This window comes from Vanellus vanellus (genome assembly GCF_965231255.1).
Source record: "Vanellus vanellus genome assembly, chromosome: 19".
NCBI lineage: Eukaryota > Metazoa > Chordata > Aves > Charadriiformes > Charadriidae > Vanellus > Vanellus vanellus.
Genome location: NC_138924.1, coordinates 7,373,022 through 7,398,256, shown reverse-complemented (window position 1 = coordinate 7,398,256; position 25,235 = coordinate 7,373,022). Strand labels below are relative to the sequence as shown.

Genomic DNA, 25,235 nt, shown 5'->3' with positions numbered 1-25,235 from the left:
TGATTTGCCCCCGGGTTGGGCCCGGCGCTCGGCGGGCAGTGCTCCCGCCCCGCTGGGAGAGAGCGGCCGAGCAAACCCCCCGGCGATTATTTCGCCAGTACGATCGCGGTTCTACCTGCCCTGGATTTTCCTTTGTCCTTCCTTGCTGCTTTTTCACAGTGTAAATCCCCCACTCTGACTCAAATTTTAACCTCCTTAGTTTCTCCCGAGTTTCCCTAACGCGTGAATAGAGGTGTCGGTCGAGATGCTTTGATATTTGTTTTTGGTTTGTAGACCATTTCCCTTACTGTTGTTAGAGACTGCTGCAGATTGCTTTGGGTTTAGGTTGCTTCGCTTCAACTAAAACACTGTTCTCTCCTGTTCCTGAGAAACGGGCTCCCGACATGCCTTAGTGGGGTTCGTGTGAGGAACCGCACGCCGTCCTACCGCGAGGGCTGGTTCAGCCTCGGCGTGAACCCTGCTGGGTGCATCAGACATCAGCGGGATGTTAAAATAGAGATGCTCTCTGCATCTGGCTAACCGCAACGATTACCGTTTGGTTTTTTTTTTTTTTTTTTTTTTAATTAGCATTTTTCAAAATCTTGATCTAATGGTTGAGTAATTCATCGTACTGTTCAGCCGACGTGGATGAAAAGAGAGGAATGAATGTGAACAATTTCCAGCCAAGCAAAAATTCTACTAAATTGTTTTGTTCTTTTTTATTAAAAAAGCAGAGTTTTAAATTTCTTTTTAAACACAGTAAAACTTAGATTTGTCACTGAAGTATATTTGTTGCTTTGGTTTAGTCTGTCAGCAGCTAGTCCTCTTATCTTCTAATACTTGCAGAATTTTCAGTTTACGTTCTTGTTTCTCAAAACCCCAAACTTCTTTCGAGGGGACTATAAATGTTTTAGTATGCAGGTATTTATTTTTTTTTTTTTTAGTGGTCTGTGGCAGATGTTGTTGACATTGATGGCTCCAGGAAATAAGTTAGATTATTTTTTGCTTTGACTTCTATGTTCATTTACAAGCAGCTTTCATTTAAAAAAAAAAAAAAAAGAAGAAAAAAAAAAAAGTCAGTCATTTGGTTTCCTCTTGTAGTCTTTTGTTTCTGGAAGATGCAGAAGATGAGTGATAAAATGGTGTTGACCGGTAAATGGTGTTGACCAGTTCAGCCGTTAACAATATTATCTTTAAATAATTTTACATTTATTTACTTTTTCTTTTTAGTATCTCTCTGTAGAAAATCATCATAGTAAAGCTACATATCCTGCGGGCGAGCTCTGGAAAAAGATTATTCTTATTCCGACGGACACGGTTTCAGCTGACATCAATCAGATAGGTAAGTGCGTGTGATGGTTAGGACTGTATTTAGACAAAAATAACAATAATAATAATAATTCGGTTGGTGCGTGGTTCACATTAGCGCTATAGGTTTGGATCCAGGATTGCTTAGGTAGGCAGGAGACACTGTGTCCAGCTCCATGAAGGCGGAGTAGAGCGTGGTGAGCTGTAGGTCGGGCAGAGCGCCGTGCGGAGCTCCGCTCTGGACGCCGCCGTTGGCGCCCGTCTCCAGTTGGCAGTGGGGGGGGAAACAGGGGGAAGACGTTGGGGATGCTGAAATGAGAACCAGGGGGTCCACGGCGAGGCTGTCGTCTTTCAGCTCCTCCCAAAGGTTTCCTGCAGCAAAACGAAAAGGGGTTGGGTTCAACGTGCTTTTGGAAACGGGGTTTGGGTTTTTTTGCAGGAGAAGTCGGTAATTCTACAGCTGCGCGTGCTGTGCGTGTAGGTACTCTGAGTCACTTGGGATGGAGAGGGGAGAAAGGCGGTTTGGATAGTTATTATTGGTCTGCCTCCGTAGTATATTTAAACCTGGGGGAAAGCAGCGTTAATTTAAGAAAATTATTTCACGTGATAATTGGCAAGATTCTGTTGCAAATGTATCCTCATGAAGCATAACTTCAATTTGGAAAAAAACCCAACACTAATTTTGAAAGAGGAAATTGCCTCTTTTATCTTTATAAGAGACGGAAGAGCTAAAGGCACTTAGTGGGACAAATCTGCAAATAATATTACTTTACGACTGACCTCCTCGTATCATTATGGTGCAGCGTTCTCTGAATTGCAAACTGAATTACTGGGTATGTGATTAACCTGACAAACCTGGGGATCCGAAAAGTGACTTTTTTCTAACGTGCACCAAAAAGTTTCCCGTCTTGCCGTTGAACGTGCCCGTCGCAGGGAGAGCGTTAAATAAGTTACTGGGGGAGGGCCGTATTTTTCATATTCACCTGTGAAGATTTCTTCAGGGGGGGTGGTGGCATGGAGATTGTTGCTCCAAAGCTGTACCCACCGTCTGCAGACTATCAAATGGGATAATATTTAGCCCTTTTGCTAGAAGTTTAATTTGGGATTTTATATATATATGTATTTTGGTTTGTTTTGGGGTTTTTTTTTTGAGTCCGTGTGCATAGTGATTTTGCTCCGAGCGCGCAGGCCTTGTCTGGAGTTCTAGGCCCTCTAATTTGAGATTTGGCAATTTTATGAAAAAAAGAAAAGTAAAAAGCTTAGATAAGGTTAAATAACTCAAGGCAAAGGGCGAGGGCAGAGGGGAGCTGGAACCGTGCCGTGTTGGCGAAGCAGACCGAATATTCGCGGCACGACTGAGCGCGCTGCAGGTTAACGGAGTGAAACGGGAAGAGGTTGGGAGAAACGAGTGGAATGCGAGACCCGCCCGCCTGGAAGAGGAAGAAGCTGAGGATTCGAAAAAAAACCAAACCCAAACCCAACGGTGTTGTTAGTGAAGCGATGTGGGCACGGCAGGGTGGCGCAGTATTTGGGACAGTGCAACGGCGAGGCAGTTGCGTTCGCTGAGTCACGGAGGTTATTGAGGCTGCGTGTTTGGGTTTTGAGGTTTGGTTTTTTTTTTTTTTTTCCTCTGTCTTTTAGGTCGCGTTGCACACCACTTTTTGTCTGTGCAGGAAGGCAATTCTCCCGTGGTATTTGCTGCAGCAAGAGCTCTATCACTGGGAACCCGCAGATTTTATTTTATATGTATACATATATATAAAAATATATACATACACATATACATAAACTTGGTGGTTTGGTTTGTTGTTTTTTTGTTTTTTTGTTTTTTCCATGGAAAACTATGTTCTTAGTGTTCAAACCCCTGTCCATTCAAGATGATTCAATTATTTAATATAAAAAACTTTACTGTCAGCATTACATAACTAAGCATTTAAGAACGCCCCTCAGAAAATATAATTGTTCAGGGCATAGACCATACCGGTGCCCTGTGAAGAAGTAAATAGCATTCTTTTGAGCAGAGATGTGGAAGGTGTTTGAATAAATATTGAGAAAGAAAAACAGTAACACGTTAATTCAGTCAAAATTGTTTCTCTTTGTGCCCCTCACATGACAATTCTCTTGATATGCACTAGATAGTTGTGCTTGAGTAGTTTTCAGTGGAAAATATGTCTTAATTTAAAAAATACATTCTAAATACTGTATTGCAGAATTTAATATCAGCAGTTGTAGTCAAGAGTAAGCAGGGTTGTTTTTTTTTTAACTCTTGGATGTAAATCTGTTGCTTTCTTGGGAAAGTTTTTAAAGATACAGTGCAAAATTCCACATTGGGCAAAATAATGTTACTGAGCAAGCTGGTCTTTTTCGCGGTGGCAAGGACAAGTAATTAAAAAAGAAGGACATAAATGCATTTTCCTGGACTGCGCCCCCAGCAGCGCGGCCAGCAGGGCGAGGGGGGGATACTGCCCCTCTGCTCTGCTCTGGGGAGACCCCCCCCACAGTGCCGCCTCCGGCTCGGGGGGTGCCAACAGCAGAAGGACATGGACCTGTTGGAGCAGGGCCAGAGGAGGCCCCGGAGCTGCTGGGAGGGCTGGAGCCCCTCTGCTGGGAGGACAGGCTGGGAGGGTTGGGGGGTTCACCCTGGAGCAGAGAAGGCTCCGGGGAGACCTCAGAGCCCCTTCCAGTGCCTAAAGGGGCTCCAGGAGAGCTGGGGAGGGACTCTGGATCAGGGAGGGGAGCAGTGGGACGAGGGGTAATGGCTTCAAACTGGGAGAGGGGAGATTTAGATTAGATATCAGGAAGAAATTTGTCACTTTGAGGGCAGTGAGCCCCTGGCGCAGGTTGCCCTGAGAAGCTGTGGCTGCCCCATCCCTGGAGGTGTTCAAGGCCAGGTTGGACGGGTCTCTGAGTAACGTAGGCTGGGGGAGGTGTCCCTGCCCAGGGCAGGGGGGTGGAACTGGATGGTCTTTATGGTCCCTTCCAACCCATTCTGTGATTCTATGACCTTGTGCAGGTTGGGATGGGATGTAACAGACCTGACTCCACAGAACAGAAATGCCTTCGATACCTACCTTGGAGATCAAAATCAGTCAGGGATGGATTCAGAGCATCGATGTCATTGCTGAGCTCCCCCTCCTGCAGCAGCGTGCCTGGTGCTGTGCGGGCTGGGGACCCCCTCGCCCCGCAGCCGGGGGGGGTCTGCGCTGGCAGCGGCGAGTCCTGGGGGGCGCGGGGCTGAGTTCCGAGCTCGCTTTGAGCCTCCCCAGAAGGAAAGAGGGTCTGAGGCTCAGGTGGCTGTTGCATCAGTGTAGAGGAGATGTGCGGAAAACCCTGGGGTGACGGGTAGCAGGCGGTTTGCTGCCCCCCGAGCAAATTTGGTACCGGGGTCTTGACATGTAGAGGTCCCGAGGCGGGGATGCTGTGTAAGGGCTGCGGGATGCCGGAGGAAAGAGAAGGTTCCACCAAGGAATGGGGCTGGACTGCCATCTGCCTGGAGAGGGAGGCACTGGCAACCCCCGTCGGGCTGCAGGACATGATGGAAGATCTCAGCTTTTCGCTTTTGTCGCCGATCAGTGTGTCGAGTTCTTCTACAAAACAAGAAAAGAAAAGAAAAAAGAAGTCAGTGGCGTACTTATTCCTAACAGAGCCCTAATTTTCACAGCTTGCAGCTAGAGTTTTAGTGTTCCTCGGGAAACGGGTGAGTGGAACGGCACACGGAAGTGCTACCCCATGTGTGATAAAAACTCCCGTAGCCTGAAATATTTTTCTAAATTATCATTGCCAAGTGAGCACGTAATAAATTGCATTTTTCTGTTTAAAGTTTGGATGCTTATCAGTTAATTTCAAATTTTATTCTATAGTACTTATTTCAGTGTTCTTTTTATCTTGGAGTTTAGAGAGATGTCAGCAGAGAATGTTTTCTCCGTGATGCTTCTTTGTGCCTATTTTGAAGCACTCCCACAAAACCAGATCTTATTTAATTCTGCTTTTAATTTTTTCTCTTGTTTTCCCAGTCACTTTATAACCAGGAAAAAATCTTAAATGCTTTCCCAAATCAGGTGTAAATTCTCTTACACAGCTCGGTGCCTACTGCAAAGAAAAGTTCTGGGGACCCCAGTTTGAGAACTAATAGACTGTCAGATTACTGACCTGGCTTTGCCATGCTCTTCCTTACAGCAACCGGGTCTTTCCTCTTCCATTTCTGAAGCTCCTCCTGCATCTTATCAATTTTGGCTGGATTCAGAGCCCACAAACAGCCTTTCCGAGAAGAATTGCCTGACTTGTTTTCAACTTTCTCAAAGCATTTGTTCAAAGATAAGTTGTGGCGCACAGAATTCTTCCAGCCATCTGGAGCTGTCTGGAAAAACAAATCCAATCTAAGAGTGGAACTTCACGGAAAAAAAACCTCAAACAAACCCCAAATATATTTCCCTTTTTTGACTGGTGAGATTACAAGGAGTGCCGTTTAGATTATACATTCTACAATACAAAACTTGTACGTTAGAAGGAAAACACAAAAATGTTGCAGTCACGTTGTGTGGGAAGAGAGGAATCAGATAAAATAGTAACCGATCTTCTAAGCAAGAAAGTTGGCTTTGTCCGAGGGGCTGATGGGTTTTTAAGAGCGGATTTGCAAATCACGAGAATTAAGTGTGTAAAGAATTATATTCTAGATCTGCGAACTAACAGGAAATCTATCTTAATCTATTTTGGAACACCTAGAAAAAATTCAGACACTTAATTGAAGGACTACGTGCTACTTGGGCTCAAATTGAGTGTCCAGGCAGACTTCAAAAGACTTTGAGCGTGCTAGGGTAGGTGTCACTTTGTATGCCAGCCAGTTCTATAACCAAATGGTTTAATCACGAGCCCTACAGACAAGATACAGGTTTCTACACCTGATGACTGCGTCTCTTTGCTTTGCATTTCTTTTGACCTCGGTAGTGGAAGCTGGGAAGTTTTTTTTTAAACTGAACAATACACATAAGCTTCATTAAAATGATTCCTCTATGTTTATTTAGACCGTTTCTGATCAACGAGGGAAACAAAATTCCCTCCTTTCCCCGAGGACGGTTTTGCATTCAACGGCAAGAAAACAAAGAATGAACCTAGTGCAAACCCTCTGTTTATATGATTTATTTTTTATGATTTTTTCCTTTTTCTCTGATTGCTTGTAAAATAACTTTGAAAATGAATATTGCTGTAAGGGATGAGGAGGGTGGTACCCAGCAAAGCGGTCTTGCTCGGATTCTGATGGGAAGTGCCCGTTTGCTTGCTAGTCTGAAATGCTGATCTTGAAGAGATGGCACTGTATCCTTTTATCCCGTATCAGCTTTTCTGCTGTTTGCTTATTTGATTTCACTCATTTCTGCTTCCTCAGTCATGCAGCCAGAAGATGCCGCCCGTCACGTTCAGGCTTTGTAAACGAGCACGCGCGTTCATAGCGGAAGATTCCTATAGTGAATCTCTGACGTGTCGCTCCCTTGCTTTTCTTTTGGTAGGTACTGTGCAATGCGATTTGTTGCATATCTGAGCAGAACTGCCTTAGCTCATCGCCACGGCACGGTAATCTTTATAAAAAAAAAAAAAAAAAAGAAAACAAAAAAGGGAGCAGGAAAAAATGCCTCTCTACGTAATGGTAGGAATCAACCTGAGAAACCCAACTTCACTGCAACAGGATCATAGCAACTGCTGGTCCGGCTAGGCTTCCCCTGACATTGTACGACCAGTTAATAAAATAATAAATAAATTGCAGCTTCACCTGTGTCAGTCAACTGATATTCTTTCCGAAAGATCTGCATTTGCAGAGGTGGGAGAAGAAATCTCGAGAGAGAGAGACTTTAGAGCCCATCGGATTTCTTCAGTGCTAGTGTACATGAGTCCTTTTTTCTTTCTTTTTTTTTTTTTTTAAATCAATTTTGAATGCTTTTTCTTTTCTTGTTTCCCCAAATCCTCATCTGTGTGTCATAAGAATCAAAAGAAATGAAACAACCCTCTGACGAGCGGCGGAAGTTGTCTGTGGGCCGCTCTTCATAATGGATGCAAGATATTTATCCTCACAATTGTTTGTATCAACCACAGAGAATTATTGAACAGAGAGCGCAGGAAATAAATATGGTTTTCCGTAGTCTTTTTGAAGAGGTTAAAAATGAAAATTTCCCTTTTATGCGCATTAAGTTTCCTTTCCAGTCTTATACTTGATTAATAAGGATCCTTCTCCCCTAGAAAACCTGCTTTTCGGCCGTTTCCCTAATCGCTGCCTAGTGGAACAGAGCTTTTATAAGTGGACCTGTGCGCATTTTTGCTTTCACATGATACACCGTGAATTTTTGAACGTGCTTTGACAAAAATTCTACTTGTATCAGCAATGTAAAATCTGTTCATTCCTACCTTCGTGTGGAGGACTATCTTGCGGGTTAAGGGGTTAAAAGCCTTACGGAAGATTTTGAGGGTCATATTGACACTTGCTTTCTTCATTTAAAAAGTTAATTAATTGTGGAGGTTAAATAACGTGTTATTTACTAAAAATAAACTATTTTCCCTCCGTAGCAGCAGAGTTTCTACCCTTTTGGCCCACCTGATGTCAGCATTTCCCTATGCTGTTAGCCAGTCCCGTAGGTGAGACAACGCACATTCCTATTTAATTTAAAAAACAGCAAAAAAAAAAAAAAAACCCAAAAAACTCTTTAAAACTCTTTCTGCCATAAGGTAATACTAAAGACGATGACTCAGTTTTTCTCCCTTACAGATCGTATCCAAGTTGCTCTCTGGCAGTTCCAAAAGTAAATAAAACCGTTCCTCCTGGGTGAGATGTGACCTCAGCTACGGAATGAGCTGACCCGAAAGAATATTCGCGTTTCTTGCCCCGCACACGAGGCCACGCGCACCTCTGCCTCATCCAGACGGGGTAATGAGCGTTCCTGCTCAGCACCAGAGAGGACGGGAGCGGCGTGTGTTTCTCGGAGGTTTTCAGAATGTGTGGGGGTGTAAACTAGGAGATGGTTTTAAGAAATGTAAGAGGAACAAAGTAGACGGATTTACTGTGGAGAGCGCTGCCGGGAGCTGAACAGGTTCTTGCGTTAAACTGGGAATGGCTGAGCGGCGAAAAAAGGGTCGTTTAGCGAGCTGGGCCCCGAAGGGACGCGCGGGCAGCAGCGCGTTCACGTTACGGCTCTGTCACCAGATTTTTGAGTTCAGGTTTGATCGCCTGTTAACGAGCAGAGCTTCGGCTGCGGCGGTTGGAATCCCCTCGCCATGGCTCCCTTCCGCCGCCGCCGCTTTCGCCGTGGTGCGGACGGAGCTGTGCGGAGTCGGGCACCGCAAGAGAACACTCGCTGCTGGAAGTTCCACCAGACCACAGACCTTCCCTAACCTCTCGGACCGCTGGCAATAACTCCAATTAACAAGATTAAAGCTTTCTGTTAGACTCACTAATCACTACAAAGGGGGAAAAAAAAAAAAAAAAAGGATGACAAGCAAAAAAATATTATTGTGCCGACTCATTGATCCCGACCGCCTCTTGAAGTTTAAAGAGTTCAGTGATCTTGCAAAACCCTTTCTCTTTAAATCTAGGTCTCAAGAGAAGGGAGAGGTACATCAAAGAGTAATTCAACTTTAGCTGCGTAGATGTTTTTTTTTTTAGGACGTAGGAGTTGGATTGCTCTGTTTCAACTAGAAATGAGATTGTTGCATCATAGAAACTAAATTTGCTGCGGCAGCGAATACAGGTTAATTTGACTCGGCTTGTACCACCTCGTGTCTCCCAGCAAGGCTCTGTGCGCGCTTGTACTCCGCTTCTCTCCGACTTAAATTGCTTCCCCTCCCCCTGTTGTATCCCGCTGTTTAGCGCCTTCTGGTAACAACACCGCAATGTTCTTTGCTGATTTTTCTATTGCTTTGTCTTGCTGAGGGCTCTCCAAAAAAGGAAGGACAGAGGATACTCGTTTTTGCCGTATATTGACAATTCTGCGGGCTGCTGTAAAGACCAGAGGTAGACGGGGCTTAGAGCCTCAAAGCATGATATTTGCTCGCTTATTCTGCCCTGCAGATGGAACTGTTCAATGATTTGACTGTATTTGTAAGGAAAATGCAAAAATTAAGCTGTCGCAAAATAGTGAATGTTCCAGCAGTACCCCCCGCGCCGTTCGTTTCCTATAACGCGTGTGGCAGCAGTAACCTCATTCTCAGCAATTTTTAAACGAAGGAAGAGAAATACACAAGGAGCTGAAAAATAAAAAGGAAACGCCACCAAACCCCACTCCCTGTGGAACAGGCAAGTTTTGGTAAGTAAGAAGGGAAAAGTTTAGATTGGGTATAAACCAGTTATTTAAAGCTGCGGTAGAAATATACCTGCTGTGCGCCTGTACCCGTGCACACAGGCACACGTACGGACACACACAAAATATCGCAACATAGACAACACACCGTATTCCCGCACAATCTAGAGTGGAGGAGAGGACGCGTGTCGCCCTGTGTCAGAGTAACGTTAACTTCAGGACCGGGACGGTGACACCCGGCGGAGCCACCGACCTGCGGCTGAGGAATTCTGCGCGTCTCGGCAGCGGCGGCAGCGTTTGGTTGGCGAACGGCTGATTAATTGTATTAACCAATTGTGTGGTAAGACAAAGGAGAATGAATTTCAGTCTGGCCTGGTGAATAAATGCCTGTAAAACTTATTTTTTAATGTTCCCCCCTCTCTGCTTGAGACTCACGCGAACAGCGATCCGATAAGAATGCGTTGCTTTGCTGCAGATCGTATAATTTGTGCGTAATGCCAAGAAGAGTAGTTTGGCAAAATATCCATTTCGAGATGTTGCGGCCCAGGAGCTTTTTCGCAATCTTCAAATGACAAATCCTCAAACCAGGACATTTCCTTTGGATTATTAATATTTCTTGCAACTTGTGGTGAACGCGTGGAAAACAGAGTTGATATTCTTGGGGACAAAATACAAACCTTGACATTTATTCTTGTTTTGAAAATGAAAAAAAAAAAAAAAAGTGTACGGCTGCTGTGGTCTTGTCACGTGCCGTTCTCCCCTTCCTTTCCCTGTTTAGATTACTGTCGTTACTTAATTTCATGTGCATGTAGCGGAAAAATCGGTTGTGTCCCTGTGACTTAACACAGTCAGAGTGGTTCAGATTTGTTCAGTGGGTTATGGCCAGGCAGGGTGTGATGGGACACTTGTTGAGTTACGATGGTGGGTTTCGTTAGTTTTTCTCCCTTCTCTTGCTTGTGACAAATAGCAGAGGAGCTGGCGATTCCTCTGGGAGGAAATCTGGGAATACAGACGTGTAACGGATCCCAACAGTTCTTCCTTCACGATAATGCGGTTTCTTTTTCCCTGATTACTGACGTGTTTAATTTTTTTTTTTCCCAGTTATTATTTATCCTCAGTGTCAATAACCACTGCAAAATCGTATCAGAGCATTTCTTTTTAGTTGTTCTCGGTGTTCTTTTCTTAATACAAATGTTTGGATTGCCTTTCTGTAGCTGCTTTCAGTCTGGTTTAGTCGCCGCGTGTTTATTTGCGATGGGAAACGGGACAGACTCCCGTCGCTATATTTTCATTCGTGGGCTCGGCGAACAGCGGCGGGTCACCCCATCTGGACTTTCAGTGAGATGTTTTTGTAGAATGGGCAATGTGTTGGGGCCTCCGTCGACAGTTCTATTACAGCCCTTTTTAAAATCTTCACTGTAATCCTTCTGCTGTTGGATCGTGGGCTGACTCATCTCTTCCCACCGGCGTTCCAAGCGCGGGAAACCATTCTCTTATAGCGCGGATTTAAATGTCGATAGTATCTGCTGCAAACCGTACGCCCTTACCTTCCCCAGCACGACTGAGTACTTATGAGCTTAGTGCCTTTCATCGCGTCGTAGGCTTTGCTTTGTACAGTACACGCCGGTGCTGGAGTTGGCTCAGACGGACACCCCAGCTCCGGAAGAGAGCAAGATGACCGTGAACCTCCGCTCCTGCACCGCTCCGGAGAGGTGCTACTGATGGCAGAGGAACCCACCGGACCAGTCCTGCCTGTCTTTGAGATCGGAGAGGAAGGAACTGGGTGGGTTTTTCCAACCGTTTGTCCTTTTTATGAGTTGTTTGTGAGGAATGGCCACCGTTACCTGCACGAACTCGCAGTTGGAATGGTTCTTAATACCTTTTTGCGCGAGATATTACTGGGTGTCACGTCCACGCGTCTACCCAGGCCTAAAATGGCGGGTAGTTTGTGATCGTGAGGGTACGGAGCGTGTAATTAATTTGACGTTAATCTACTGAAGACATTTTCCCTTTTCATAGCCTGAATCCCCTCTGAATCCTCCCTCCCTCCGCTGCCGGGCACACTGGGGGGAGGATTCCCCACTCCCTGGGGAACTCACCTTAAAGTAAGGGAAGTGTTCCGTCATGAAGTTGTAAATCTCGCTGACTGGCAGGCTCCCTGTCTTGCTGTTTTTGAGCGCCATGAAGATCAGGATGCTGCGGGGAGAGAAAGAAAAGTATTTCAGCCTGTTCCGCTCGGCTCCCCGGAGGCAGAAGAAAACCCACCCCGTTTTTCACAGCGCCTGTAATGACTCTGGCTCGCCCTGTCCCAGCAGGAATACTTAAATGCTTTAAGTCTCCACTCAGTTGTTTATAAGCGATCTCTTTATACTGCTTAACTTCCAGAGGTAATTCTCAAAGTGCACATAGAAGGTCCCACCCGGGTTTAAAATAAAGCGGTATCAGGTGGAATCAAGACCACAGCCTTCAAATGCTGCCAGTGTGTGTTTATTTAAGGTGGCGTTTGAATGCTTAAACTGGTAAAGGCCACAAAGAGAACGTCAAACGGACAGTGGCAGAAGGTATAATTAAAATTTAATTGTCTGATCTACTTTGTTACGCGGCTATTTGGGGGGCTAAACCTGTGTGGTGAGTGGCACATCTGCTATATTTTCTAGGCATTGCTTTGCCCTAGTAACCAGAGGGAAAAAAAAAAAAAATCAATTAGTTTCAAAGCAGGTCCTGGAAAAGGCAGCTGAGTGCGATTAGTCTCGTGCTGATGAAATTTGCAACACCTGAGAATTTGTATTAGAGAAACAAATAGCTTTTGTGGGGGCGAGCAGGACCGTTCGCATGCTTTACAGCGTTTCATCTCCCTCTGCCCCAGAGCCCGGAACATCTCGTGATTGGTACCAACGGGACAGAGCACACTGGGAACAAGACAAAGACCAGTAAGCACGATATTGCAAATTATGCTGGAAATAGGCCACGGGTAAACAGTGTATTTCCCGTAACATTAGGACTCGGGGAGGGGGGGGGGGAAAAAAAAAAAATTTTATTACCTGTAGGAGTAGATGGGTTTGGGAAATAGTGGCTGCTGGGATTCCTGACTGCTTTGAGGCGCGATTCTTTGGTACGGGTAGTGTGAAGAAGTGATATAGGTCACGGGGTAGCTGCCTCCGGAGGGATACTGACGGAACAATAAAAGAGGCGTTCCATGGGTTAGCAACCAGCTCTCAAAAATATTTCTTTCTTAATAACAGCAGTAACGTGTTTAGTTCTGAGGATGTTGTCCTCTGCCCACATTTAATAGCTGTTATGCCAAGTCAGACCCAAAGTCTTTCAAGTGTGGTACTGGGAAACGTTAATATTACCAGTTAACGCTTCAGAAGTAGAAGAAATGGGGCACGTACGGGGGGGGCTCACCGGTGTGTTGGCCGTTACCAGACCCCGTTGCAGTGTGTTCCAAACCGAAGTATGTTAAAAAAAGGTCCTTTCTTTTCTTATTGCCCGCTGTGCTACCGAGTTCGTGTGAAAAACGGGAGTGACTGCACCCTATTAATTGCCTCCAGATAATTCACAATTTTATAGACCTAAAGCACATCTCCCTTCAGCCATCTCTTTTGCCGTTAAAGGATCTGAGCCTGCTCAGCACCCCCTGAACATTGCGCTATGCAGACGAGTAAACTGATGGTGTAATTTTATTTATATAAATAAAAACCTGGTATAAAGTACTTCAAACAACGCGCACCGTAGAAAAATAAGCCTATTAAGTAGAGCCGCTAAAAATGTAGGAAGAAACAGGGAAGTTTTGACTGAGCTTTGTTTGGCTTTGTGTGCTGGTTTTGGGGTTTTTTGGGGGTTTGTGTTTTTTTTTTTTGGGTTTGTTTTTTTTTTTTTTTTTTTAGGTGGAGAGGGATACAACAAGGCAAAAATTCCAAATGTATAAAAGCTACTCCCAAAAGAATAGCAGCCCAAAGCAGCCGTTCACTTTGCTGCTCTCAAAAAAAAAAAAACCAAACCAAACCAAAACAAACCCAAAACAAACCAAAACCAAAAAAAGATGACAACAAAAGCTATAGCGAATGGCACCAGAAAAAAAAAAAAAAAAAAAAAAAGAAGAATGTATTATAAGGGAATAAGTTAGTAATGTCATTCCAGGCGTCAGGAGAGTGGCATCCGAGATGTTTCTCATGGGTGGTTTTCATATCGCCTGACTCTTGCTGAAGTGGTGAGGTTCCCTCACGCTCAGTGACAAGAACCGGACCTCTCCACGAGCCCCGGGTGTTCAAGCGCTGGTAACCACCACCTCAAGCAGCTCCTTTTTTCTTTTTTCCCCTCCCATTTCCTATATCAGAAAGCTAAAAAGAACAGCCAGGACACCTCAAATCAGATCGCATCTTTGCTGCCCTCACCCCAGCGACTAAGCCGCAGACGCTCCCTGAGACCGGAACGCCGAACTCTCTCTTCCGGAGCTCCCTGAGCCTGCCCGGCTCCGAGACACACTGAGGACCCGGCTGGCCTGGCGTGCCGTCACCAGCCTGGGAATATGCCCCCAAAAATAGGTGAAAGAGGGGAGATAATACATAGATATCTTCGATTGCATCAGAGTTTCTGCAGGTTTGCTCTTGGTTTTTTTTTTTGTTTGTTTGTTTGTTTTTAAGCACAGCAGTTGGTCACCTACTTCTCTTCCCCAAATTGCAGTTTGAACCAGGCAGGCAACTTTCGAGGGCAAACAGACACTACGCCGGCTCAGGTGAGATACCATCGGTCGGCTCTCCGTGACCTCCGAGCTCGGTGCGAGAGGAATCTCTGCCTCTCTTACAGAGGAAGCTTTCCAGATGCCGGGGCTAGGGCACGGCCAAAATTAGGGAGTCACGTCCTCGGCTATTAGAAAAATCTCCCTGCGCGCCTTCCCTCGTGCTCGGAGGTGGCTGAGCCCCCTTTGAGTGCTTTACCGCTCACCTCCAGCAGTCCCGTGCGGTGAGGTGTTTGCGGTTCCTCTGAAAGATTATTACGGAGCGTTGAGATTTGTTGGGAAAATTTCCTTGGTCATCAGTTTACGCATCTCCTCAGTTTCTCGCTGTCATCCCTATTTTCAGACCAATCGTTTCCGTCGCTCTGGGTCTTTGGCCCCTTAAAATCCTCGCGAGAGGTTATCGCGTGCTTGCAGCACCGTCGTAGTTAATTTATTTAGCCTGGATACCCAGTAATTGATTTCGGTTCCGCCATAATTTGCTCGTTGTTGCTGGAGTTTTTTTGCCTTGTTCGCTTTTTATCTTTCTAACATGGAACTGCCTGAAATGGAACGTGGAAGAACGCACCGAATGCGCTCATTTGTTTGCAGGGCGAAAGAAACGAGACGCACATAATTAATCGTGTCCTGCCTCGTTAAGCGAAATACCGGGCCGAACTGGAGTCTCCGGAGCAGCTGTGAGCCGCTTCCCATGTGCGCTTGTTGCATTGGGTGTCGATTTTTCACCAGAGTAGAAAACTGGGCAATTCGTACAATAATTTGGATTTTATTGGTTTTAGTGGCTCTTTGAAAGGAAAGAATACTGAGATGGGACTGGTTGTGATGTCATCACCAAAGGCAGGAAAGGGGCGTTTTAAGGATTATTTCTGTTTTATTGGTTTCATTAGCCCTTTTTGAGGCAGCAGAGGCAGGGGAATGGTCCGGTAGGACAGGCTCGAGCTGGTTTTACCGTCGCGCAACTGGCATGAAAGGTGTCCGTGTTTTATGGAGGGTGGGTGAGCGACTTCAGTAAGTGTCTGCTGTTTCTTTCAGGTCAGTAAGAAGCAATTTTTCTTGTGAGTCATCCTTTGTGTTGTGTCCAGCAAAGGGGAAGGTGAGGCCGTTTTATCGTTCGGACAAAATTAAGGAAGGAGTTGGTGTCTCTCATCCCTCTAATGAAAAGCGAGGCGCGGTTTGGGCATCCTTCACTTGGGGCTAAGGGGCCCGTTCTCTTGAGTGTGACTCCCTGGCGATTTAAACTGCACTGTTCCACTGGCGTTTGACACGTAAAGTGTTCACTCTGGAGCTGTTTCACGCAAAAGGTGTTATTCCCTTTCTTCCCAGTTCTCTGTCGCATGTTCTGTATCTCATTGTGGCGCACAGACAGCAATTCTACCTGCCGTGGCTTTGGCTGTTTGTACCTGTCGTTGTTTTTTATTTTTTTTTCCCCCTCTGAGTGGTAAACCACGTTGCCAGACTTTTATTATAGTGACATTAAGAAGCGCAAATATTGGAAAGTCTAACAGGAACCTGCCGCACGGAAGGGCTCTGTCCCAGCGCCAGCCGGCAGGTGGATGGAAAACGTTCCTCTTAGTGCCTGTTGTGTCTTGCCTAGCAACTCCCAGAAGGTGTATTTCAGCTTTAATTTTGTAGGGTGGTGGTTTTTTTTTTTTCTCCCCCTTTTTTTTTTTTTAATGTGGTTAAAGCCAATGTATAGTAACAGCACCGGTATCGAAGCTGCAGTGACAGGGGGAGGGTGCCTGCCTCAGAACGGATAAAGAAATTAAAAAATACTCAAACGAATTAGTGAGCTCACTGGCGTTTCTGCTAAAGCAGCACGCAAACCTGACGTTTACGCTGCGTGTGAGATGAAGGGTGCTGCGGCGCGTCCACGGGGTCTGTACTGCCGCCCCCGCAGGGAACGAGTTTATATTTGCAGCAGAGCTGTTGCGGCGAGTTAATCCTTCATCTGGGACCTTTTGCTTCTAAAATAGCCATAATAAAACCAATCAATTTGTAAGTGAGGATGGTGGCGTAATACCGCTTTTCTTTTTATTCTGTTAAGTTTATTGTTACCTTTTATCACTTCTACTGAGTTTTGGGCTCGCAAGAACAAACAAGGAGATGAGTTATGATGGTGTTGATAAGAACTTAAAAGATGGTTATCTTTCTGCTACGTTATAGGGGGGAGGAAAAAAAAAAGGCTTCAGAAATTCTGGCTAGTGGGATGCCAGAGTGGTAAGTGAAAGAAGGAGCCAGGAGTGAGATTATTCTCTCGCCATATTTCCTCTTAAAGAAAATCATGCCAAAAATAACCTTTCTTTTTCTTCATGAGGGACTAAATCCCGACGATGATTGGCGTGATTACTATTTCAATGACTCAGACTAGTAACACCATATGAGCTAACGATCCCAAAGAAATATCATACGGTAACCTGACTTTTGTTTTCTTTGCACGCTTGTAAATCACTGCTCTGTTAGTCGCATTTTTTTTATACTTCTGGAGCAAGTTGAATGAGATGGTACAGTTGATTCCATTATATCACTCATCAGCCACTGTGATCAAAGGAGTCATCACTCAGGCGTGAGCTTTTGTGTTCAAATGTTTTTATATGTATGAATTTCCTGTAAGTTTAATTTAATTCTCTTCTAATGGTTGGGAGTTTCGGTAGTTGTGCTATTTTTGTATACGGATTTCTGCCTGTATATCTGAGAAATCCTCATTGCCTTAATTTCAGCTTAAATAAGGTTGGGGGAGGTTTGTTTTTTTGTGTGTGTGTTGTTTTTTTTTTTTTTGTAATTGTGTGTTTCAAGCACATTTTTATCTCCTTGAACATCTTTCTTAATGAAAATTTTGTACATTGCAGATAACTAAGCATAAAAGAGGAAAATTTCAATGCATTGAGCAGCACCACTGTTTATATCTAAAGACAATTATTTAAAGACATTTCAGAGTAGTGAAAATTACTCTGTAACAGACACCCTCCCTCTATGCTGAGTTTCCAAAGCTCTGCAGACCCCACTCGCTAACCTCTATATATACGTACCGGGATCACACGTAAGGTTAAGGGGTATATGTGGGATTTTACAAAGATACTGTGTGTGCGCTGCTTTGAAAATAGGAGCCGACATGTATTCAAACGACATCTGAACACACGCGAAGAAAAACAAGGTGTCGGTTACTCCTGGGCATTTTTAGTATTAATAATATAGTTACAGTACGGAAGAACAGCCTTAATATCGTGCATTCTCATGCCGCATCAGCATTACTGTCAGTTATGCTTCAGCTGAATAATCTTTCCCTGGGGATGATGTAACAGCGAAGAGATTGCAAAAGAGACGTGTGTGCCATCAAGCACAAGGCAAGCGCGCATCAGCTTGCTGTTAAAATTTTGCTTTGACACTGTCTGATCTGAATTGGAAGTAGACAGTCACATACTTTTTTTTTTTTTTTTTTTTTTTATTCTGGAGTTAAAGCACAGTTAATTCCCTCAGATCCTGAAACGCCGAGAATTAAGTTCATAATTTATCTGGTTTCAAAGCCAATTTGCTTGAGCGTAATGGTGAAAATATAAATAAGAATTACCAAGATCCCATTTTTACAAGTTTTTTTTTGTTTGTTTTTGTTTTTTGTTTTTTTTCTAGATTACCATTTAAAAATGCATTTAGATCTGGTTCTTTTAAGATCTCGTTGTCATAAACGAAACGTACGTACACAACCACGGCCCTGCAAACGCGAACTTAGCAGGCACTGTTTCATCTGTCTTTTTGCATTATTACCCTTAACGGCTGCACCGTTATAGTGGTAGAAAGAGAGGGGATTTTGGTCTACGTATTGCACTGACCTGGTGGAAGGGATGCGAGGGGCAGTACATCTGCTGCACTGGCGGTTGGTAGCAATACAAACCAGGCTGCCCTTCCAGCGGGGACGTCCTGAGCTTGATGTCTGAATCCTGCTGGAAATATTTAAGGGAAGAGTTATTAGAGAAAACGCCTCCGTTGTTTAAAAAAGAATAATTCTGTTAGTTACTGTTCTGATTTGTCTTTCATTATATTTATATATTTTATATATATATTATATATATTTATATATAATTATTTATATATATTTTATTATATTTACTACATTATATTTACACGCGACAGCTGTGACTTAGAATTTGGTTTGCATTTTAGTGGTACAAGGACAAACGTTTATAGAATTACTACTTTAAGAAAGGAAATCCCCGTCCAGATTCCGTGCAAAGAGCAATTCAGAAAAATGTCGGTTTCTGTTTATCTTTTTCCCCTACACACACCGGCTGCATACTCCAGCTCTCATTCCGGAGTGTGCGCGTGTGCCTCGCTCTTTTTCACACACTCCGTGATTTTTATCTTGCGGCCTGCCGGTGCCTCAAGCTGGAGTCCCGTCGTTAGGTAGAGGGTGAGGTCTGTAACGCGCAGGGAAGAGGTGGCGGAGAAGAATCAAACTAGGCCGACTGCTCGGTTTGAGCAAGGTATAGGAAATAGAGTACGAATGTGATTTATTCCTGCAGCTGTGGAAACAAACAGGGAGAAGCTGATCAAGTCTTAATTTCTCGGAGGTCTGCCCGGCTGCCTGTCCCCAGTTCCACACCGGGCTCGGTTCTGCCAAGGCTTCGGGCTCCTGGAGGATAAATGTCGCTGTCTTTTCGCTAGAACGCGGCGTGTGGCACGCGGGGTGTGTGGTAACGCCGTCTGCTTTAGCTCAGCCGTTCGAACGCAGCGCGGGGTATGCGGAGCGCTCGGTAGAGCTCTGGCGGGTCATGAACAGCGCGGGGAGTCATAGAATCGTCCAGGTTGGAGGGGACCGACCATCAGCCTAAGACTGCCAAAACCACCACTAAACCGTGTCCCTCAGCTCCACCTCTACACGTCTTTTAAATACCTCCAGGGATGGCGACTCCACCACTTCCCCGGACAGCCTGTTCCAATGCTTGACAGCCCGTCTGGTGAAGAAACTCTTCCTAATATCCATCCTAAACCTCTCCTGGTGCAACTTGAGGCCGTTTCCTCTTGTCCTACCGCTTGTGACTTGGGAGAAGGGATCTACCCCCACCTCTCTTCAACCTCCTTTCGGGATGTGTCTTAAGCAGTGTCCTTATCCACACATCTGGTACCTTCCCCCACTTAACAGCAGTGCCCAGGAATTCCCTTCTGAGACCTGATGCTGTCGACATCTTAGTATTTCAAGGAACTAGTAGCACTTATCCTTCTGCTTTAAAGCAAGGCCACAACGACCATCTTTTATGGTATAGATTAGCGTAGGGGTACATATTAGACTGGATTTGATAGCTGGCACCGAGCAAATGCCACATCCACTATTAATAAATGCCCATGCTCTCCTGGTGACCGTGAGACGAAGTTTCTCAGAAGTGTCACCTTGCCAGCAGCGTGCGAGCTATTTCAGAGCTTTGAAGCCGCGTGCTGGCTGAAGGCGGGGAGACGTGAAGAAGGAACCCGTCTTTTCCTGCGTAGTCCCCCCTACTTGGTAAAGGGCTCCTGCAGTGCCAGCTTTACATTCTCTGCATCTTGCAACCCGGGGATTTGGGAAGAAAATGGGAATTTTTTTTCGTCAACTGCTTATAGGTTTTGCATTAAACTCATCTGACCTAGATGAGTGTTTATCCAGGAAATAAGAGATTTAGATCAATTTCCTCCTTAACCTGAATGGCTTCAACCCCCCGGTATGTACCCCAGCAACATCCCTCCATTCCCTGGTAAATTGTCTTAATCCAATTAAGATTTTTTTTTTTTTTTTTAACCCCGCTTTCTTTTGGTAACCCACGAATTCTTTGCCCTACATTTAGAACCAGTGGGTAAGGCCCTCTCCTGGCAGACGTAGTCATAGTTTTTGTCTGCACTGGATGATGAAGATAGGCTTTACGCTTTGGATCCCAGCAGAGATACCTTTTGGAGGTTCTGGAGGGTAATTTCTCTTGCTTCTCGGGGATCTCTGTGATGCCATAAATAGGCAGTCGCCTCTAGCCGGTATGTGAATTAGCCCGAGTGCCTTTACACTGCACATACCATAGACACATCTTATATTCAATATTAAGTAGTACTGGTGTCTTAGGGTTTCTCTTCTATTTGCATGGAGAAAAATGCAGGTCAGCCGAGGTGTCGTAACAAACCTGATACACGTCCTCATGCTTGAAAAATACTGTTTTGTGGCCCTTTTGTCCCTTGAAAATACTAGTTGATGATAACTACCTGTTGTCAGGAAGAGTTTGGATATTTAGGATTCATGTATCGTGTCTAGTGGAAAATCATTTGCCCCTGTGCACCTTTCTGAGGACTGTTTTTCGGTGGGGAAAGGCTATAAAATAGAGATCTTCAACGAATAAATGTGGATGTCTCTCCTGAGCTCCAGCCTGCAACTTGACAAGAGATTAAATGTCCATGTAGTCACAGTAAGAGATAAGAAAATAATCCCCAAAGTATATTTTTGGCATTGAAAATGGCAAAAAAAAATTAGAAAAAATACTGACCATGACTTGTGAACCGTGATCTTGCCCTGTGGTGCTGTACTGGAGGCTGTTACACCAGGGCTGTTCGGTGGAGATGTTCGGAATGTGTGTAGGAAATGACTCTGACTCGTCAGGACCTGTAGATCCTGGTAGACCCTCAAAACCATCGATGCTTCTAGTGTTTTTGAAGGGTGAACCTTCCGGCGGGAGGGCTTGATGTGCTTCCTGGAAGACATCTTCGCTGATCTGCCTCTTGTACGGGTGAAAGGGGTTTCTGCTGCTCTTGAGAAACCTGTCATAATTTCCTACAGTACTTTCCTCGTAACTGTACCGTCTGAATTTTTCAGTACTGAAAGATGCTTTAAATTTGTTCTTGCCGCAGTGTATTCCTTGGCTCGTAGGGTATCTCCCATGAATTTGATCCTGGGCTGGAGAAGCAGGGCTGGGGCTGTGAGAAGACTCTGAACTCTTCCTTTCTGTCCTCCCGTCTGACTCATATGGTTGGCAGTTATAACTGGGATTATCCTGCAATGAATTATCGGCATTTATTTAGGATTAGTATGAGCAAACATTTTATTATTTTTATTATTAAAAAAAAAAACATTAAAAATATATTATCGATGAGAAGTACAAAATTACTCATCCTAGCCACCTTCACGCAGAGAAGCCCTAAAGGATCTAAAGGGTTTTCTGGTCACTGGGTATCCAAAACTGTTCACAGGTAAATCGTTAAAAGCATTGAGAAGACTGAGCTACCTTGGAGGAACGGGGTGTCTTAGCTCACTATTGACTGTTTGGTCTGACAGTTCCAGGGAAAAGATGATGCGTGATCAAGCGATGACAGATTAAATGACAGGAGTCTGATCAGTGCAAGTTTAGTCAAATAAGCTTGAGCTCGTTCTCTGCTGGCCTTACGAGCTGCCAGATATGTCGCTGGTTACCTCGCTTCCTTTCCTTCCCATAGCCACCCTCGTTCTGTCAGACAGGTAGGCTCCGGGCAGACATTTTAACCTCCTTCCTGGCTCATCTCCTCCCTTCCCTTTTGCACTTCAGCAAAAAGAAGATAAAAGCCACTGAAGCGCTCTTTAATCTAGAAGAGAAAGCCTTAGCAAGAGCTGCTGTCTGGATCCTGAAGCTGAACGCATTCAGCTTAGACATTATGCGTGTTTCCCCTGACATCAAGGGTGAGTAACAGCTTGGATGCCCTTTGAGAAGACGTGCTTAAGTCCAAGAGCAGCTTTTGGTGTCCGGTGAAGGGGAAAATGTAATGTTGTGTGGTACGCGCAAAGTCGGAGCAGATTATCAAAGCGGTCCCTTTCCTCCTTCCCCCTCCAAATCCAAGTTGGTCTTAGAGTATTTTAGGAGAACAGGTAAAGGAATGAATGCCTTCATGGAAGAACCAGATTTCAAGAAGTCCCAAAGCGATGTTAGCACAAAAGCCAGTGCTTTCTGTGGAGTGTGGCACAGCTTTTTCATTCACTTGCACATGGCTCTGCGTGTCAAAGTATTAATGTTCTGTTCCGTCACAAATTCCTGCAGAAAGCAAATCTGACCTCATGACGCTTCTGGCTTCTCACGTGAACATGAACTTGCTCAGTTTGTAACTTCCTAATTCTTCCTCGCTCTCTTCTGTGGTCCTAATACATGTGTTTATGGTATCTTTTGCTAAACGGGAATTTCACACCCCCCACCCCCCTATATTTAGTTATATAAAGCTGTATGAATGGCTGTACTGTTGATTCCCCACCTGAAATTTTCATAATATAAGCATGACAATGGTTATTTTCCTGCTGTTTCATGAAAAACACTATTCTCGGTTGTGCTTTTGTTATGGAAGGTAAACACGATGAATATACAGGCAACAGGAGAGCCATCATTTTAGTCCCAAGGAATTCCAGAGTGCTAGGAGGCATCCTCTGCTGGCAGGGAGTAGACAAAAAGGTTCTGATGTCTCTCTGTGTGTCTGCTTTTCTATTTATTTATTGTAGAAACAGGATGAGAATTACTTTAAATGTAGCATGTTTACTGGATTAGTAGCTAGATAGATTGCCTGTTTTGTTTTTAAAGTAATAGGATTTTTAAGCAATCGAATAGGCAATTTAGCATGGAGCTTGAGATTAGCTCAGAATAACTCACGTTTCTACTCTTCATGAATAAAACTTTCAGCGTTCACTTTGTTACCAGTTACCTATGCTGAGATTTAGTAGAGCAGTGGCTGAATATTGTATTTGAACTTGTGCCTCTGGAGAAAGAGAACAGAACCGGTCCATCTTACTCACAGTTTGCTGAACGGGGGATGCCGAACCCCCCTGTGTCTTCATGAGGTCTTGATGGTCTCTTTCCAGAGTGTCCGAAGAAGAAAATTTAATATTAGATTGATCTTGGAGCAGCGAAACCATTACCGAATCCACGTCAGATAGAAATCCTGTTACGACAAAATCAAATTACAATAAATATTTTCTAAAACAGTAAAAGAAACCATCTTGTTACACGCAGATGATGAGACAGTGTTAAATAACGCAGCTGGACAATACCCCATCCTGAAGAATTCCTAATACAGTTGAATCTTTTTTTAGCTCTCAAAGAAATGTTCCGTAGGTGCAATTACAAGGAAGATGTGATACAGAGTTTAGGTGGATTTGCCACACAGTTTTTATAAAAATACGTCATTACTTTGTTTTCTCCAGGTTCATAAGTTAACAAAAATATATGGCTCTGAGGTTATGCAAATTTACCAATATTGCTTTATTGATTGTTATATAAATGCACCCCAATTGCTTTCAGTGGGACTGTATAAAATAAAAGGGGTTTTGCTGTCGTTACTTAGACTGATGGTTATTACAAAATTTTCACTTTTGCTTTTTTTATTGGTACCAATCCCTTCAGCCTTTTCGTTCTGTTTTTCATGAGTAAATGGATCTGAGAGATGCAAATAACTTCATCCTTCCATACCTATTTTTGTTAGTGGTATCTCCTCTCGAGTTCCCGATCTTTGATCTTGGGATATACGAGACATATCTGATGGTATTCTTTGGATTAAGAGGAATAAATTTAATCTTCTAGTATTTTGTTTTCTGCCATGTTTTTTCCCCCCAGTCCTCGTTCGCTGTAATCATACAGTAAAACTGCGAAAGGAGAATTTGCGCCCTCTCCTTGTGTCACACACACAATGCCGCACCAAGTGTGGACCTGTGTAAAGACGCCTTTTGTTCATAGTTTAGATTTCAAGGTGTACAAGTTGGGGGGGGGGGGGAAGCCACTTTACTTCAAGAGTTAATTTGCAAGGTCTTTGCCACGTGCTTAAATGGCTGGTAGGTAAATAACGAAGGGGTTTATTAGGTTTGGTTAACAAAGATATATCACCTAAAAATGTGGAAAAGCTTTTTTTTGCCCTTGTACTTCAAAGAGAAATCTATATTTATGACGAGCAAGACTGCAGTGCCCGAGGGGATGAAGCACAATGCGGCTTGGAAATCAAGTATGAGACCTGTAGTAGTATGTCAGGAAAAAAATGATGTTAGATAAAGTTCAGAGATGTCTTGGGCACAGTCTCTTCTCCCAGTAGCTGAACTGGGGGCTGATGATGAGATATACTTCTAACTGACGCTCGTCTTGAAAGACGCAGGTGGGAAAACTGACAACCAGGGAATAGATGCGTGTGTAAGCGTTCCACGCTGTCTGCCCTGGCAGTGCTGGTTCCCCACTTATCTTCAGGTTGTACAAAGCTGCATCTGCCCTCTCTTTTATACCGCAATTTTTCAGCCCAGCCGCCAAATTTGTGGTCTTAAGCATTAGAATTTTATTAAAGGCTTTCTGTACAGTTCCGATCCTTGCAGTGCAGGAGATACTTGACAAATGGTCACAAATAAAGAAGGAGGAGGGGCATGATTTCAAGAAAATGAGATTAATGAAAAGAAGAAAATAGGTAAGTCAAGAAGCTCTGATTGCAGAGTGTAATAATGCCCAAAGCTCTTCTGTTCTTGTCATGTTTGCCATTAGGATCCGCGAGAGAACCAGATGAAAAGAAGCGTTATCTAAAGGGTTAATTCAACAGGTCAGAGAGGTCTGGCTCTGCTTACTGAAGGCAATCAGACTTCCTTTCTGAAAACAAAGTCAACGCGCAGTGGCTATTTGGGCAGTCAATACAAAAGGCCCGGGAAGACCAAATCGTTGTTGTCCCCCCACCTCCAAGACTTTTGCCAGGTTCTGTTTATGAATTTCATTTTGCTGGAAAGGAGGTGTCTTGCTGCTGTTTTAATACTATAAATACCCCCCCTCCTCCCGCGTAGTGAAAGTGTTTTACTGAGTGTTAAATGAGAAGCAGCCTCGTACTAAAAGAAGGTCGAGCTGATCGTCTGCGTTCGGTGGTGGTTATTCAATGCCTTTGTCGGGAATGCATTTCAGAGGGATGTCCCACGTGGGGAAAAATCCCAAGTCTATGATCACAGTGCTCTTTTGGGTTTTCACATT

At 44.3% G+C, this 25,235-nt stretch overlaps 1 protein-coding gene across 1 annotated transcript; it reads right to left on the bottom strand.

The window, feature by feature from the left end:
- Window positions 1-1,396: 1,396 nt before the first annotated feature.
- FOXN1 (forkhead box N1) lies at window positions 1,397-23,164 on the bottom strand (the record flags this gene model as incomplete). The annotated part of the gene is made up of 8 exons (XM_082493179.1): window positions 1,397-1,659; window positions 4,359-4,874; window positions 5,437-5,644; window positions 11,663-11,759; window positions 12,605-12,732; window positions 18,123-18,233; window positions 20,787-21,290; window positions 23,045-23,164. The coding sequence occupies 8 exons, from the start codon at window positions 23,162-23,164 to the stop codon at window positions 1,397-1,399; spliced, it is 1,947 nt and encodes a 648-aa protein (XP_082349305.1).
- Between the last annotated feature and the right edge of the window lie 2,071 nt (window positions 23,165-25,235).